General features: G+C 39.4%; 1 protein-coding gene across 4 annotated transcripts in view; it reads right to left on the bottom strand.

Moving 5' to 3' along the window:
- Positions 1–11,460: 11,460 nt before the first annotated feature.
- The window catches only part of ripor2 (RHO family interacting cell polarization regulator 2), a 55,372-nt gene continuing 49,402 nt past the window's right edge, over positions 11,461–17,430 (bottom strand). For all 4 annotated transcript variants that reach the window (XM_034000054.3, XM_034000055.3, XM_034000058.3 and 1 more), the window contains exons 21-22: positions 16,225–16,315; positions 11,461–15,800 (exon numbers count right to left, since the gene is read on the bottom strand). In XM_034000054.3, coding sequence (XP_033855945.2) covers positions 15,700–15,800; positions 16,225–16,315 — 192 coding nt within the window. In that variant the 3' untranslated portion in view covers positions 11,461–15,699. The remainder of the gene's footprint in view (positions 15,801–16,224; positions 16,316–17,430) is intronic.

Here is a 17,430-nt window from a genome sequence, read left to right as displayed (position 1 = left end):
GTGTGTTGGGGGGGGTGTGTGGCTGGAGCCAGCCACAGGTGTATAAATAGGGGGATAACGGGTCTCAGTACAACTAGTGTTGGGATCGTGAAGGAACAGTGCATTTTTTTGTGGATTGTGTATGTAAATAAAATGCACGTAAGGTCTGAGTCTCCTTGCAGACATGCACCCCGTCACTTATGGTGTTGGGAGTGGGATAGCGGCCCTGGGCCGTCACCAGTACCTGAGTGCCCCACACTGTTGTCAGCATTGCTGCTGCCGGAGTGGCCAACACCACTGCCACTACCGGAGTGCCCCACGCTGAGGTCAGCATCGTGGCTGCCAGCAGTGCCATGGTCAGCTGCACGTCTGGAGGAGCCAGCATTTCCGATGCCAGAGTGCCCCACATTGCCACGGCCAAAGTTGACCCTGATGGAGTGCTCTGCATCACTGCCACCAGCATTTTCACCATGACCAGCATTTTCGCTGCTGGAATACTTCACACCACTGTCGGCGTTGGGGACTCCCAGGCAGAAGGAGGAAGTAAGGAGACCTCCACCACAGCCTCGAGTACCAACCCACCCATGAGAGTCCCAAGTGGGGAAGGATGGACATACGGGGAGGGGGAGAGGGGGAGAGGTGGCCGATGGCGACCATGTGTGCTGCAAACAAGGGTGGAGGAATGTGGCAGCATGGCAGGGTGAAAGTGCTGCCTGTGCACGTGAGTGTGTGGGGGGGTGGGGGGGGAGTATTGGGTGGCAGGAAGGGGTGGCAGGAAGCATGTGGGGACATGGCTGGAGCCCTGAATTGAATACATAATTAAATGAATAAATAAGGTGTATAAATAAGGTGATCACGGGTGTCAGTACAACTAGTGTTGGGATCGTGAAGGAACGGTGCGGTTTTGTTGTTTTGTCTTGTGGATTGTGTATGTAAATAAAATGTGCATAAGCGCAGCGTTTCTGGTCTCTGAGTCTCCTTGCTGACATGCACCCCTTCACAGTATCATATGGGACTATTTGAATATATGTAATTGTGGCAATGTGGCCACGCCCTTGTGCGTAGTTTGTTTATATGTTACGTGTTGTGTGTAAATGTTGGTGTATAGTCATTGGTACACGGGATATAAACGGGTCTGTGTTTCACGTGTATTTAAAAATGTAGATTTGTATTTAGGCACGAGGATGGCACAAATCACTTCACGTGCTGGTTAAAATGTAATGTGTGGTCATGGGAGTATACTATATTAATTCACGTGCAGTTGTACCGAGACTCCAATTGATTGATTAGCAATCGAGTCTCAGTACAGCTGCATAAAAGCAGCACGTTTTCACTCACTCAGGGTTGGGTGTTCGTGAGTGGAGAACAGGTGAGAGAGAGAGGAGATAAATTATTAGAAATAACAATTGCTACAGCGTGCTGGAAGTGCCAGCACGGTACTTGTTTAACGTTCGTCCACTTGTTTTGTGTGTTAGTACGTTTTGTTTGTCTGTTTATTTTGGCTCAAGTGCCGTGTCCTGTTTTGTGTTCAAACCTTTTTATTTTCTGTTCTGTTTAATTATTAAATGCTGAGCGCGATCACGCTTCATCAAGTCTCTGTGTGTTGCTTCCTGTTTCTGGTCGGACGTCACCCACTGCAGCCGTCTTTGTGACAGTAATGTACATTTTTTAGTAGAATTTCAGGTGTATTCTTCTGCTGGTGGAAAGTTTTTTGCAGTTTCTTGTGATGAAGTCTCAAGAAGATTATGAAGCAATACTTTACCATTTTTTTCCGCCATTGACATTATAATAATACCCCCGAATTTCCAAAAATTACAAACAGGTAATGAGCATGATTCCTCGTCTTAATCTTTTATAGTTTTACCTTTTATTCAGATTCTTAACCTGCAAAGGTTTACCATTATGCTCTCAGCTAAGCCTGTCAGCTAAGTTTCTTTACCCATTAAAATGAACAATACAAATGATGACTGATTAATTAGTGTAAATAAAGCAGAAGCAAGTAACTGATTGCAGAAATCCCACTTGGGAAGTTTAGCTTATCATTAGTGCTCAGTATATACTCGAGAAAAATTTGTTAAAAATTTAAACATGTTTTTGTATTTATTTCCAATTGTCTACAGTGGCCCTGAAGTGCAAAACACAAATACAAACCGAAAAACACAAACAAACAGAAAAACACAAAGACTGCCGCCCGATGCAGAGGCAAGAGCCTCAGGCGAAGCCACAAGGTGAGCAGCGACCCTAGGGGTTTGCTGCCACAGGTCTAGGGCCCCTCCTTAAGGAGCTATCTGGAGTATTGGTGGTAGTGCGCTACAGACATCTGAGTGTTTACTACTGTGCAGACCGGCAACTCACTGCAGTTCAAGCACGGTCCCCCTCCCTTTCAGGGAGTGACTGCAGCATCAGTCTCGGACCCACAGGACGCTGCTGTGGTGTCTCAGGAGGTAAGTGCTCTGCTGCAAAAACTGACTATTCATATGGTACACTCCCTCCAGTTGGAGGATGGGTCTACTTCATTCTCAAGCGGGATGGTGGTCTCAGACCAATCCTCCTCAGGCAGGTCTACCTGTTTTTTAGCCGAAGGAGGTTCAAAATGTTGATGATGCAACAGCTGCTTGCTATATCGCCTTCGCAAAGGTGAGCGAGATGCAGGGTTTCTCCTTAGTGAGAACCTGTTTAATGTTTACAGAGGCCAGGACAAGGGTTATGCTCCATAGCAATCCTGCCTTTACCAAACACTATCTCGGTTTTCCATGTCAACCAGTCTGTGGATTTGGAGGCTTCTTTCCAGCTCCTTCCAGTCTGACAGGGAGCTACAGCTCCATACGCTTTGGCTTAGCCTTGTAGCATTCCAGTTGGTCTGCAGTATTGCCTTGTGACAGCTTTGGTATTCATTCAGGCTCGGTTGTACAGCGGAAAAGAGGCATGTGGCTCTGCCTAAACAACACTGTTAGGTAACCCATTCATACCCTCACCACTCTCTGTGTGAAGGTGTCTCCTTCCCTGTCCTAAGTCTATCTCTACTTAATTTGACACTGTGGCCTCTATTATAAGTCACATATCAGAAATCAATCAATCACAGTGCAGTATTTGCCAGCATTCCAGTGCATCTTATTCTGTGTACAGATGTCATCCCGTGCATAGAGCACCACAATTCCAATGTTCAAAAATGTATCATTTCGCACAGTTCAAGCATCAGAACAGCTCAGTTTCACTTCGTTTGGGAAAACTTGACCCAGGTTTTTAAAATCTATAATTAGTCAACAAAACCAACACCAGTTCCTTCACACAGAGACCAGCACAAGAGGACATATTTGGAAGTTGATTGAAGACATGTTAAGAACAGAGGGTAGTTGCTTTTCGCAGTTACCCATAATACCTTGGTGCTGCAGGTGTTAAAATAGTTGGTCTAAATATGATTCCTCTGAAAAAACTAGGGAGTGATGCTCATGAGATACAAGGGCAGTTTCCATTGAAAAATGAAAATAAGTCTCACCTTTTTCTAACTGTGTTTTAGTGTGTGTTTCCAATTCTCTTTCCAAATGCAATAACCTAATTCATATTAGGTTATTGCATCATGGTCTTGCGCAACTATTGATATCTTACAGCTTTCTTAAACTGTGTTTCCACAAAGTTTTTAGGCTGTGTTGAAGCACTGAAAGTGCAGCCTGCATCATTTGGCTACAAAAAAAAAAAAAAAAAAAGCAATAACAAACTATGGCAAACAAAAGAAAACAAAAACCGAGATACAAATACAAACAAACAAACAAAAAACATTCCATAAGAAAGTGCTGTGTACTATCCTTTATAATTTGACTGCATATATATTTATTATAAACCTATTATACACGTACATATAATATATATAATATATACAAACTTTCCTACAGAACCATAGCTTCAGCAAATCTGATCCTTATAGTCTACAAACAGAGCTAAAATACCAGCACTTAGGTTAATGATTTAAAATTGATCTAGTCAAAATGTTTAGTACAGTACATTTTTTTTATACTGGAAGTAAATCTACAATAGGCTACCTTACTCGCCCACATTTCTCACTACATAACAGTTCTTATATTCATAATAAAAAACTGTTTTTTTTTCCCACTGAGGAATAGCTATAGATTGAATTATCCTCCCATGTACAAAAATATTTTTCATTTTAAAGATATCTGCAAATAACAATGAACTTGGGATTAGTTAACATGTCAAAGCTGGTCCCTGTAGGCTTACACATCTAGTATTTACCTACCTGTGTATGCTAGTAGACCAAGATGGGATGCAGCTTGGACTCTCTTCTTTAGAGGGATACATGTGTTTCTAATGTCTTTACCAGCCCGGGTTATTTTTCTGACATGTAGATTATCTGCTGCTAAATCCGACAAATCATCCTTAGGAAACAAGAGGTGTTTGATGTGGTTCTCATAAAATGCTGCTATCTTTTGAAACATGTTGTTAGTTTCAGTAGTTCTCAAATGTAAATGTAATCATACACAAATTTACACATTTTTTTGAAGTAATTGAAACTTTAGTGAAGTGTCAAAGATCAAAACAAAACATCAAACACATGCTGCAGTGATTCTAATTATAAATGACTTATCAACCTGATTGTGAAGTATTAATGACATCACAATTTTGGTTTATGATGTTAGCATCAAACTCGTTGGCAGGCACTTTCATTGGAATTCCTGTTATCCTGCAAAAACAGGACATGGTATAGTTTCAATAAACGAATGTCACACAGGCTCCCCTTTACAGTACATCACATCCTGCTGAATGACTCATTCCATTGCTTAAAAAAAGGAAACTGATATTCATGGTTTCTTTATCCATCAAGCAGACTAACATTTTTAAAATATCTTTATGAGTTAAAGCTTTGTGAATAGGGCCATTATCTTTAATATTCAGGTGTAAACACCTTGACAAAAGCTTCACTATTAGAAATAAATGTAAACACTTCAGGGATCAACTATCCAAGGAAACTGTTATTGTTGTACAAACATATTTATTTTATTATTAAAAAACAAACAATAAAAATATTACTTTTAAACAGTAGGGTTTACAAAAGACAATGGTTAACACAAATAGCATGGGAAAAGGACAATACCTTATAACAGAAGGGCAAACTTTTGAATTCACACACTTAATGAAGTCGATCTTATCAGTAAAAAGGCTCATTTGTAAGTAACAGTGGATCCACAGGATTTACAGCTATTTTACTAACCCTCCCCAGGCAGGATTATCCACAATACCAAACCATTTTGGTCAGGTCTCTGTTTTCTTGGTCTTTAATTAACCATTAGGGTGGCTTATGTGAATTTGGTCCACTAATTTATATGTTGGAATTAAAATACCAGTCTATTAATTACATTTTTATTTTTTTATTTTAAAGTAACTTGACTTTAATGGTATGGTATATTATTAAAAAATATGTCAGACGATGGTTAATGCATAGTATATGCATGGGAAGAGCATGTAAAAAAAGTAATATTTCTGTGCACATTTACCGTGGTAAACTTTTACAAGGATGGATGTTTCCACTGACGGCTCAATCGGCCAGTTTTTCTGGCTCGCTTTGCTATCTGCTACCAGACGCGGTCAATCCGCCCACAAAGGAAATACGTCATTTTCAGCAGTGGAGCCGACAGGAAATAGAGACACATCAGCTATGTCGCGAAAAAAGAATGTCAGGTGGTGTGTGGGATCATGAAGAAATTAAGGTTTTATTAGCAGCATGGAGTGATGTCGACATACAAAAACAGCTAATGGGTAATTAAACAAAGTAAAAAAGAATAATACAATATACACATGATTTCATTGCCATTTCGAAGCTATGCATTTACTTGTTAAATAAATGAATAAATACATACATAAAAAAGACAATGCCGTTTGCAGTGATGAATACTAATACTGCATAAATAATATAACTGGAGAGCAGAGTAGAAAGCCCTGGCCCTCTCATTCACGCTCTCCAGACGGCTCTCCAGCTCGAGCAGCTCCCTTTCCAGCCGTTCAATCCATGTCCTTGTGTCTGCTCCCGCCCCTTGTGTAATCCTGACAGAAGATCTGCGCCTTCCCCACGTCCCACCACTGACGCCAGGTGGGGAAGTGAGATCGCCTGCTGTGCCAGACCATCCAAAAGTCCTGGAAAGACTGTGAAAAGCGCTCGTCCTCCAACAGGCCATTGTTGAAGTGCCAGTAGGCAGCACCGTGCCTAGCTGACACCGGGGCCATCATCACGGCCATCAGGTTGTGTTCCATGTTCCATCTTTCAAAACTTGAGTGGCATAGCAATAAGGAAAGGAATGATCCTGGTGAGCAGTGTTAACTTTTGGGCGTCCAGACCTAGGGGCAGCTTTACAGCTTCCAGACTTCTTATATTTCTCCATGATCCTTGATACTGGGCTGGAACCACAGTTGGCTATCTGACGACTACTAAAACCTTCCTTATGAAGTGAAATGAAGACTGAGTGTGTTTCCGAGGAGATATGGCTCTTCCCCATAGCTTCTTCTGAAGTTACACAATCTGTGTAAAAATCATGCTTCTATATCTTAAATCTACTCGTTACCACTTTATGGCAAAATTAGATAATTCTAGGCTGATAACTGTACATAATCTGACTAGACATATTTCACATGCCAAAAACAGCTAAATTGTAATCAAGGGATTAGCCATATAAAGACGTGATGTCTACAGAAAGGAGCGAAATCATACGAGATTAGCTAGCTTCCTCAATTTCTATTACAGCAAGGAATACAAATAAACTGGCCTATTTTATTGATATCAGAACTTTATATAACTGACCGGTAAGGGGCATTGTACAACATTAGTCAGAGCTGAATCAATACCCCTGAATTGTACTCTACTACAGCATTGTGCTGTAAGGGGTGCCTTTCTTGGATGAGATGTTGACTCAAGGTTCTGTCTACTTGTGCTCATTCAAAGCAGGTTGCAGTGTAAACCCTACAGCACTACTTACAGTAAATACCAATACAGGGCAATTTCAACCTAGCTAAACTTCTCTTACCATAATTCTCAGTCTCTTGTTCCCCAGGCCATTTCAGGAAACAAGAACCTGGTAATTGGTGTTGCCTGGATAAAGGATTTTATTGATTGATAAGGATAGAGGTCAGAATGTGCAGTGGGTGCTCCTGACTGAACTTTGAACCTGCTGCTGTTGGTATAATACAGTAACTGCTTAAAGTAATGTAACATGCTCCTTGAGTATTATAGACTTTAACCCAAACTTACATTCAACAATAAAAATAAAAAAGAAAATCATATTTTTCAGAAAATAATAGCAGAAATGAAATGTAGCCCGGGTTTTTACAGTATAACAAACTCCCAGTTTGAATTTACTTTCCTTAAAAGACCTTAATAAATCTGGCAATTTATTTCATTCATTTTTATCATTTCAAAATAATTCCAGTTTAATAACATACTTGTCATTGTGTATTTATTCAACTTTCCCAATAATTGTTTGTGAATAGTTTACTATTCTGGGGTCAATATTTTTCATGGATTTTAAAAAAAAGTTTGATATTCATGAACATGTTCTAGATTGTTGTTGGGTTCTTTCTCAAATATCTTACTGCCTATAAGGTCCTGTGGAGCCAGAAGTCATGGCCAAAGACATAGTGGTCTCCATTTAGTACTTCTGGGTACAACTGAATTTACTACTTGAGATTGTTAAAGTATGGCTAGTATACTGGAAAGTATCAGTAAAATGCATTTGCATTCTGATACAATTACCACTTTTTTTCGTTTGCTTATATTAAGCGTTATATTTTACAGATGTATACTTGGAATTAAGTCAATTAGATCTATTATTCATTTACAGTATAATACATTTTTGTGAGTAAAAAAAGAAATGAAAAAAAAAATAATAGGAAGAAATGAAGGTAAATACCTTTTGTCTCTATCTGTCAGTGACATGTCAGGTGTAGTAATACAAAGGGCCTAATGATGCACATCTTGTCCCCAGGCATGTGACTGAGTGTGTGACAGAAAATTGTATTCTTGCTCTTATTGTATTACTTGTATTGTAACACTTGAAATGTATTTGCTTACGATTGTAAGTCGCCCTGGATAAGGGCGTCTGCTAAGAAATAAATAATAATAATAATAATAATAATATGGCAGAATGAAAGGGCTCTTAAGATAAGAACAGAATGCTTCTGGCCTCCTTTAACCACCAGACACAGAACTGAAAGTGAGTTGGCCAAAGAGCCTGTTGTTTATGGACTGGAAACCCAGTGTAAACAAATCTGGCACCTAGTCTATATGCAGTAAAACATGTCTTCACGGTCAACAAGTTTGATTTATTAAATTACAGTTTTCGCCTTAAGCAGACACAAATGTAGTCCCTTTGGCCACTGGTTATTTCACTGTGTATGCAGAGGTTGGACAAAAAATTGGAAACATATATGCTATATAACACCTAGTTTTGTCAAAATGGAATGTCCCTCCTTGTCGCTGACATATAGCCTACTTTGTTACATGCAAAAGCTGCATCTCCCTATTACAAGTCAGTTTCACTCACAATGAGCAACAGTAGATTTGGCAGACTTCTGCTTTTGAACAAGGAATGGTGTCAAAATGATGAGTAACTCAAGAAAATATAAACGTCTAGCACAGATGGAGGAATTGACCTTTAAAAAAAAACTACCTCTAGCTCAGTATACAGTTTTATCAAATATAAGTCAAGTAGACTACTTTGATGCTAAAACACTTGATTTGATTTTAGCAAAATAAAGCATATATAGCTGCATAAAGACATTTATGGTAATCATGTATTCATTATTAAACATATCCTATTTTAAAATCCACTTTGCAAAGTCACCCGTATATTTAGAAATAAAAAAGTGGGTTTAATTATAATTGCTAGCAAGAATCAAACTAGGGTCCGAAGCCACACAACAATGGAGCTAAAAGGAGTAGTCCTACTGACTCAGGTCAGAAAACACTTGGTTAGTTCCCACGGCCTCTTCACCAGCAGTGCATTCCATAGTGCCTGCATTCTTCATAAGTTAAATCCCTCTAGCTCAGGTTAACTGTTGCACAATTAGAAAGCCTTTGTAAGGTTTGTTTGTCTATTTGAGTGCACTCAGAGCTGCTCACCTGAAATGTTGTTTCAGGGCTTCCCACAATGGATGATAACAGCGTGAAGAAAATGCAGCATTTCATTATTATTATTTGTTTATTTAGCAGACGCCTTTACCCAAGGCGACTTACAGAGACTAGGGTGTGTGAACTATGCATCAGCCGCAGAGTCACTTACAATTACGTCTCACCTGAAAGACAGAGCACAAGTGACTTGCTCAGGGTCACACAATGAGTCAGTGGCTGAGGTGGGATGTGAACCGGGGACCTCCTGGTTACAAGCTCCTTTTCTTTAACCACTGGACCACACAGCCTCCTATTTCATGTGTCCCCTGAAATGCTGGCCTTGTTTGCCGGAATCAGTACATCATCAAAAATGTAATTCTTAACTTTCTAAGAGTGCTTCACTTCATAAGAGAGCTTTTCTGTGTGACTGTAATATTAAAGAGGAGAAATAACTTAATCAAGAGTGGTATGGCAGCCCATACATATGTACACACCAAAAAATACAACCTTTGTAATATGTAGTACACACTTTCACATACATCCCCAAATGTGTGTGTATATATATATATATATATATATATATATATATATATATATATATATATATATATATATATATATATACAGTACTGTGCAAAAGTTTTAGGCAGGTGTGAAAAAATGCTGTAAAGTAAGAATGCTTTCAAAAATAGACATGTTAATAGATTATATTTATTAATTAACTAAATGCAAAGTGAGTGAACAGAAGAAAAATCTAAATCAAATCCATATTTGGTGTGACCACCCTTTGCCTTCAAAACAGCATCAATTCTTCTAGGTACACTTGCACAAAGTCAAGGATTTTGTAGGCATATAGTGAGGTGTATGATTAAACAATTATACCAAACAGGTGCTAATGATCATCAATTCAATATGTAGGCTGAAACACAATCATTAACTGAAACAGAAACAGCTGTGTAGGAGGAATAAAACTGGGTGAGGAACAGCCAAACTCAGCTAACAAGGTGAGGTTGCTGAAGACAGTTTACTGTCAAAAGTCATACACCATGGCAAGACTGAGCACAGCAACAAGACACAAGGTAGTTATACTGCATCAGCAAGGTCTCTCCCAGGCAGAAATTTCAAGGCAGACAGGGGTTTCCAGATGTGCTGTCCAAGCTCTTTTGAAGAAGCACAAAGAAACGGGCAACGTTGAGGACTGTAGACGCAGTGGTCGGCCAAGGAAACTTACTGCAGCAGATGAAAGACACATCATGCTTAGTTCCCTTTGCAATCGGAAGATGTCCAGCAGTGCCATCAGCTCAGAATTGGCAGAAAACAGTGGGACCCTGGTACACCCATCTACTGTCCGGAGAAGTCTGGTCAGAAGTGGCCTTCATGGAAGACTTGCGGCCAAAAAGCCATACCTCCGACGTGGAAACAAGGCCAAGCGACTCAACTATGCACGAAAACACAGGAACTGGGGTGCAGAAAAATGGCAGCAGGTGCTCTGGACTGATGAGTCAAAATTTGAAATATTTGGCTGTAGCAGAAGGCAGTTTGTTCGCCGAAGGGCTGGAGAGCGGTACACGAATGAGTGTCTGCAGGCAACAGTGAAGCATGGTGGAGGTTCCTTGCAAGTTTGGGGCTGCATTTCTGCAAATGGAGTTGGGGATTTGGTCAGAATTAATGGTCTCCTCAATGCTGAGAAGTACAGGCAGATACTTATCCATCATGCAATACCATCAGGGAGGCATCTGATTGGCCCCAAATTTATTCTGCAGCATGACAACGACCCCAAACATACAGCGAAAGTCATTAAGAACTATCTTCAGCGTAAAGAACAAGGAGTCCTGGAAGTGATGGTATGGCCCCCACAGAGCCCTGATCTCAACATCATCGAGTCTGTCTGGGATTACATGAAGATAGAGAAGCAACTGAGGCTGCCTAAATCCACAGAAGAACTGTGGTTAGTTCTCCAAGATGTTTGGGCCAACCTACCTGCCGAGTTCCTTCAAAAACTGTGTGCAAGTGTACCTAGAAGAGTTGATGCTGTTTTGAAGGCAAAGGGTGGTCACACCAAATATTGATTTGATGTAGATTTTTCTTCTGTTCACTCACTTTGCATTTTGTTAATTGATAAATATAAACTATTAACATGTCTATTTTTGAAAGCATTCTTACTTTACAGCATTTTTTCACACCTGCCTAAAACTTTTGCACAGCATTGTATATATATATATATAGTGTGTGTATATATATATATATATACACACACTGTATATATAGGACCTGCACACACAGCTATGGCAAGTATGTACTTTTTTTTTTTGTTTGTTTTTACCTAGATCTGTACCTTTACTACAAAATGCCTGACATCTGGTCATATGATATAATTTGCAAAAATAAACTTTATTGCAACTTTTGACAAACAGAAAAAAAGCTGTAAATACAGAAAAAATACATAAAGTTAACCAACACTGCAACACACTGTACGACCTAAACCAACAACCTAGTTGTAATAGAGACAGGTTTTACTTTCTGTTCAAAGTAATAAGTGCTTTTGAAAAGCCAAAGTAAGTATCCAGCTGTACAACTGATACAAATGTAAACCTTTATTTATTAAACTAAAAATGCAACACAGTTCACAGTGCCACAGGCAAAAAAACACATAAATAAATAGCTTGTTTTCAAAAACAGGTAACATTGCCTTTTTCAGATAGCAATTATTTCAAATACATATCTTTGATAACTGATTGTTTATTAAACAGTTTGAGATGGAGGTGGAGGTGGAGGTGGGGATCGATGTTGCCTGTAGCCCATGGCTACCCTTTTGCGTTTCACTAGGCTAACTCTCCTCCTGCTCTTCCTGTGTTTAGCTGCAGGGCTTGCCTCATAAGAGAATGTTTATACTTTGAGGACTTGTCTATCACACTGTCATAATCTGCAGCAGTGATTTCCAAACTACAGTTACAAATAAAATAGGTTTAGTGACTTTTTACATGATCCACAAGTTAAAACACCCAATAATAAAATCTAATTAAAAAAAAAAAAATCTTATTCCATTTTCACATAAACAAAATAAACAATTTCTGGTAGTCTGACAAACAATCTTAAGCCATTTCATTTGTTCATGACAAAAGTATTGGCACCTTAACATTAGAAGTCTGTAAAAATGTTATAGAACTAATAAATATTTTAATAGATTTAAATAGTAATTAAGCTGCATTATAAAGTCAATAGCCAGAAAAAGAGCTAATTATTTCCAACATCTGTTGAAGAAGAACATTTTGGCAACACAGCAGATGATGTTCAAGACAAAGGAGTTGGATTCATGTTTGAGAAAAGCACTCGTAGCAAACTACAACAAAGGAAATGGCTACAGAACAGTATCAACGAAATATGGAATATCAAAATCCATAATCAGAGCAATAATCAAGAAGCACCACAGAACTAATTCAACTGAAACACTTCAAAGAAGTGGACATCCAAAGAAAACTATGGGTACAGCCAAGGACTTAAAGAAGATATAGAAGTATCAGAATTGTACAAAGGCACCTGAACACAGAACAGTTGTATGCACATAGACCTCACTGCAAACCATAAAATTCATATAACAAACTGCCTAAAATTTGACAAGAAATATGAACAGGAATCTGAAGCATTCTTCAAAAAAAAATTCTCTGGTCCAGAGAGACTAAAATATAACTTTTCCCCAATAATAGACAACAGTATATTTGGACAAATAGAAGGGAAAGCCTTCAATAAAGATAACCTTGTACCTACAGTTAAACATGGAGGTGGCTCAATCATGATATGGGAGTGTTTTAGCAGCAGGGACTGGAGACATTCATGTGATTGAATATCGAATGAATGCACCCATGTATCAAAACATTCTAGAAAGTACAATGATACCATCTGCTCGTAGGCTGACTGGCAGACGGTTTATCACCAGATCTCAATCCAATATAAAGGCTTTGGGCTGAAAAAATCTGTAGCCAAGCACTGTGTATGCAATCTGTCTAAGCTGAAGGAAATATGCAAGACAGAACAGGCCCAGTTTTCACCAACAAGATGTAACATACTAGTTATCAAACATGTCTGAAAGCCTTAATAACAGTAAAAGGAGGAAACACAAAATACTAAAGAAGGGGTGCCAATATATCATGAATAAATACTTCAAATGAAATAACTTAGTTTATTTTTTTGATAAAGATCATATGTTAAATTACTAGAAATTGTGTATTTGTGGTTAAAGTTTACTAAATGCGTGTCCTTAATCTGTTACCTTGAATTAAGCTATAATAAGAGAAGGGTGCCAATACGTTTGCCTGTGACTGTATGTCAGTTTTCTGTTGTCATTGGGGTCTGATCTTGAATATCATCTCTGGTCTCTTTTAGTTAGCTGAAACTCTGTGCTTAAGTAAAAAGTATACATACTATAAATAAGAGTCCTAAAAAGCTAAGATCCCCGACACTTTTAACTGCAGTCACACAATATTTATTTTAACACTTTCTAAATATGCACTGGAATTTACTTGTGATGTAAATGTTTTCCATATGACATATTATCAAATAATTAATCTACACCTGAGCTGAAACACACCTGTTCTTGAAAGGCTCCTTAAATGAAAAAAAAAAAACGACATCAAGCACTGCATTTATTTAACTTTGCATTCAACACCGTTTTAACACTGTCCTCGTGGGCCTATACACTACTGTAGTTATTCACGACTCAAATCCCTGAAATAAAATGGTATGTAGAGGAATGAAAAACAAAATAAAATGTTCCCTGAAATAGAAATGTAACTATTAATGAATGGGTATTTACATCCTAAAGACCCGAAACCTGAAAATTGCATACCAAAGCTGCTCGACGAGCCTGTGAAGCAGCCGTGGCCCCGCCCCCAAAAAGGACTGTGCTCACAGAAGGACTGTGCTCACAGATCTCAGCGTCATTTTTCTTTCAAGCCTGCTGCTATCATGGGCACAATGACCTTGAGGATAATTGTTACATTTCTATTTCAGGGAACCAGGGTATATGATAATAGTCTAGTGTTCCCTTTCAAGTATGAAATGTAACTATTACAGAATGGGTAAGTGTACCAAAGCCATAGCAAGGGCAGTCTCTGCGGCTAACCGCTCAGGAGCTGCAACAGGGTTAAAACCTAGGTTCTTCTGGGACAGTATGGGGCTACTAAGAGCAACTTTGCCTGGTACTACCTGATCTCCTTCAGACACAACAGAGATGCCACTGGTGTGCAAAGGCATCTATTCCCAGCGGTTCCCCGCCTCCTAATACGGAGAACCAGTGGGAACAATGGGTTGATTCCTGGGAGGCAAAGAGGTTTATCTCTGCTGTCCCGCACCTCCCAGATAAGGCTCACCCCCTCAGAGTGAAGCCTCCACTCTGACACACTGGGTACTCCCCTTGAAAAGGGGGTCCGCAGCCCATTTCATCACCCCGGCAGATGAACTGCCTGAAGTGAAAAGAGGTTCTAATACGCCCACAGCAAAGCAAGTGAGCCATGCAGACAAGCACATGTCTCACTTGAGCCTCCTGCTAAATTTTTGCAAGGATAGATAAACTGCCTGCAGCTCTAAAAACATTAATGTGGAGACCTTACCATGGGGGGTTCCACACATCTTGCATGCCTTGGCCATTTCACACAGCGCACCAGCACAGGCTAGACGTGTCCGTGGTGATGACCTCCCTTGTGGTGCCAGTGCCCAGCGCTACGGCTAGGTGTAGATGGGCCGGCTGTTTCCACCAATAAAGTGCCCTTAGACAGAGGTGGTCGCAATTCAATGTGGGCTGGAAGACCTGTAATTGAACCAGGCCTACATAGGGCACATATACAGGAGACCCAATAGATGGGTCTGGGAGCTGCTGCCATCAGACTCTGGAAAGTCATACCATTAATGCTCTGTTGAGCTGAAAGAGCTCCAAACAGACGGTTATTCTCTGCGCTCTGTCATCCGACAGAGTGGTGAGTATGGACCCGGAGACCAAGCACACTCTGAGAAGGAGTGTCTGGAGAGGTGTGAGATGGCTCTTCACATTCTCCTTAAGGCCCAATCATTGAAGGTGGCTGGTGACAAGTTCTGTGCAGGCCTCTGCCTGAGCTGGAGACTAGGCACAATTAGCCAGTCGGCCAGATAGGAACAATGGCGCTGAGATCTGTGAGCGCAGTCCTTTTGTGCCCTCAGGGGTATACCATTTTCAGATTTCTGGTCTTTAGGAGGTGAATACTCATTCAGTAATGGTTACATTTTGTACTTGAAAGAGAACAGTAAAATGCACAAGATGTACATAAATCCAACAATTATGTGAAAATTCCAAAGCACAAACAGTTTTATGAATTTAAAGTTTTATGAATTTAACCAACTAAAATCAATAATAAAGAAATGCTCTGTAAAGACAGAAATGGCTTGTTAATGCTATGATGTGAATGGACACAGAATAAGCACAGTCTCGACTTAAGAGCTGTAATTCAATATAGAAACTGAACTGAAAGCTAGCACTTGTCTAGCCAGTTTAAACCATCTTCCCCACACCATGGGGGCTCACGTAGGTGGAGCACAGTTGTACCCCACAGTTAACACTGAGGACAGGCAGGACTGCGTCCCCTTTAAAAAGCTGTGGTAACGACGTTCCCTCTTCGGGTGCCCAGTCTAACCATCTCGTGAGGAACTTTATCCAGCTGCTCGTAAGCCAGTCGACCGTCTTCTCCTGTAAAGAAGAATTCATTATTTTTTGTGTTGCTGCACATGGAAAGGACAATATCATACAGTACTTGAACATACAAATCATTAAGTTCCTTTCAGCCAACAGACATTCTGTGTTTGCTGAAATTTGCCTTTGCCTTTTCACTTGCTTAAAAATAGGACCCAATATGTTACTAGAGCTGCTTTACATCACAGACTAGTTGAAAATGATTACCAGCAGATTATTCTTCGTATGCCAACACTACTGCTACAGGTTTTTAAATGAAATGCTGCGTCTTAGACAATGTCTGTATAAAAGCTAATTCAAAACCCAGATACATTACACCACATATTGTGAGACATAGGTTATTCCTAGTATAACCCTTCATTGTTCATTTTAAAGAAAGGCAACCAAAAGTCAGTTTTTTCTATCTAACTTCAAGACTTACCGAAGGTCAGAAGGGTTTCTGCAGCAACGTGTCCGAGTTCCTCATTGGCAGACTTGCACAATGAAACCACTGTGTCAATACTTTCAGTGGCCTAAAACAGAAACAAGGAGCTTGGTCATCCATCAAAACACTTCACAGGTTATTTAAATCAATTCTAGGTCTATGCCTAATAAAAGCTATATTACTATGATTTCTGAAATTGCAAAAATATGTTTTCTGTAAATCACAATGTTGGGGATCAATTTGTTGCATGTGTTTGACTTAATTTGAATAATTGTCGCCCACTTGAGAGATGCCAAGATATTATGCAGACTGCAAATCTGCCACTTGAACAGGAACACCAGTGTGCCATCAGAAAGTGTGTTCACTACAGCAGGTGATGTAGCACTTTTATGTAAGAAGTGCTCTAAAGGCCAAACACGTTGACAAGTTAGTGTTTTCAAGAAAACCTCAAGTGTGTGTTACAATTTAAAGGCTTATGTTGTGTCTCTACAGCTAATACTGAAGAATGCAAAAAAAAAAAAAAAAAAAACACTGTCAACATGGTTTTCAACCAGCACTCCAGATAAGCTGTGTATTGGGTGTTGTACGCATTGAAAAAATGTGAATTCCATATGATATTTAAAATGAATGCATAAAGAATATGCAAAGCAATTTTGCTGCGCAGCTTGAGTTCGCATGTTATCAAGCTTCTTGTACTTCGTTGGTTCCCGGTGTCTCAGTGGTCAATTGTGAATATACTGCATGCGTTAGCTAGAGAATGGACCATAGAATGCCGGAACAGCTAATTGTAGTCTGCCTGGAAACTGCCAGAAACACGTGACCAATAAGTCCAGGTTTTCAAATATTAAAAAAAAAAAAACTGAATTCTTGATCCTTAGGATTTTTCTGTCATAGTCCTCCTCAACCTAATGTACCTATCTGTCAACCGAATTTTTGGAAGATTAATCTATATAATAAATACAATATTCTGTGTTTAGAGAGAGTTGGATGCTTTATATTGCTAAGTATCAGTACAGTTTTTTTATTTGCTTTTAAATTTTTAGGGAGCGTGTCTGTCGACTTGGAAAGGGACATAAGACTGAGAAAGGAAGATTTACAGAAAACTAAAAAAACTAACAGCCTAGTAGTACTAGCAACTTCGCAGACTAGAATATCATTAATATTATTAAGGCAGGATTAATTGGCTCTGAAAATACATTGTTG

Source organism: Acipenser ruthenus, chromosome 4, assembly GCF_902713425.1.
Source record: "Acipenser ruthenus chromosome 4, fAciRut3.2 maternal haplotype, whole genome shotgun sequence".
Taxonomy (NCBI): domain Eukaryota; kingdom Metazoa; phylum Chordata; class Actinopteri; order Acipenseriformes; family Acipenseridae; genus Acipenser; species Acipenser ruthenus.
The sequence above is the reverse complement of the archived record's forward strand: the minus strand, read 5'-3'. Positions and strand labels throughout refer to the sequence as shown.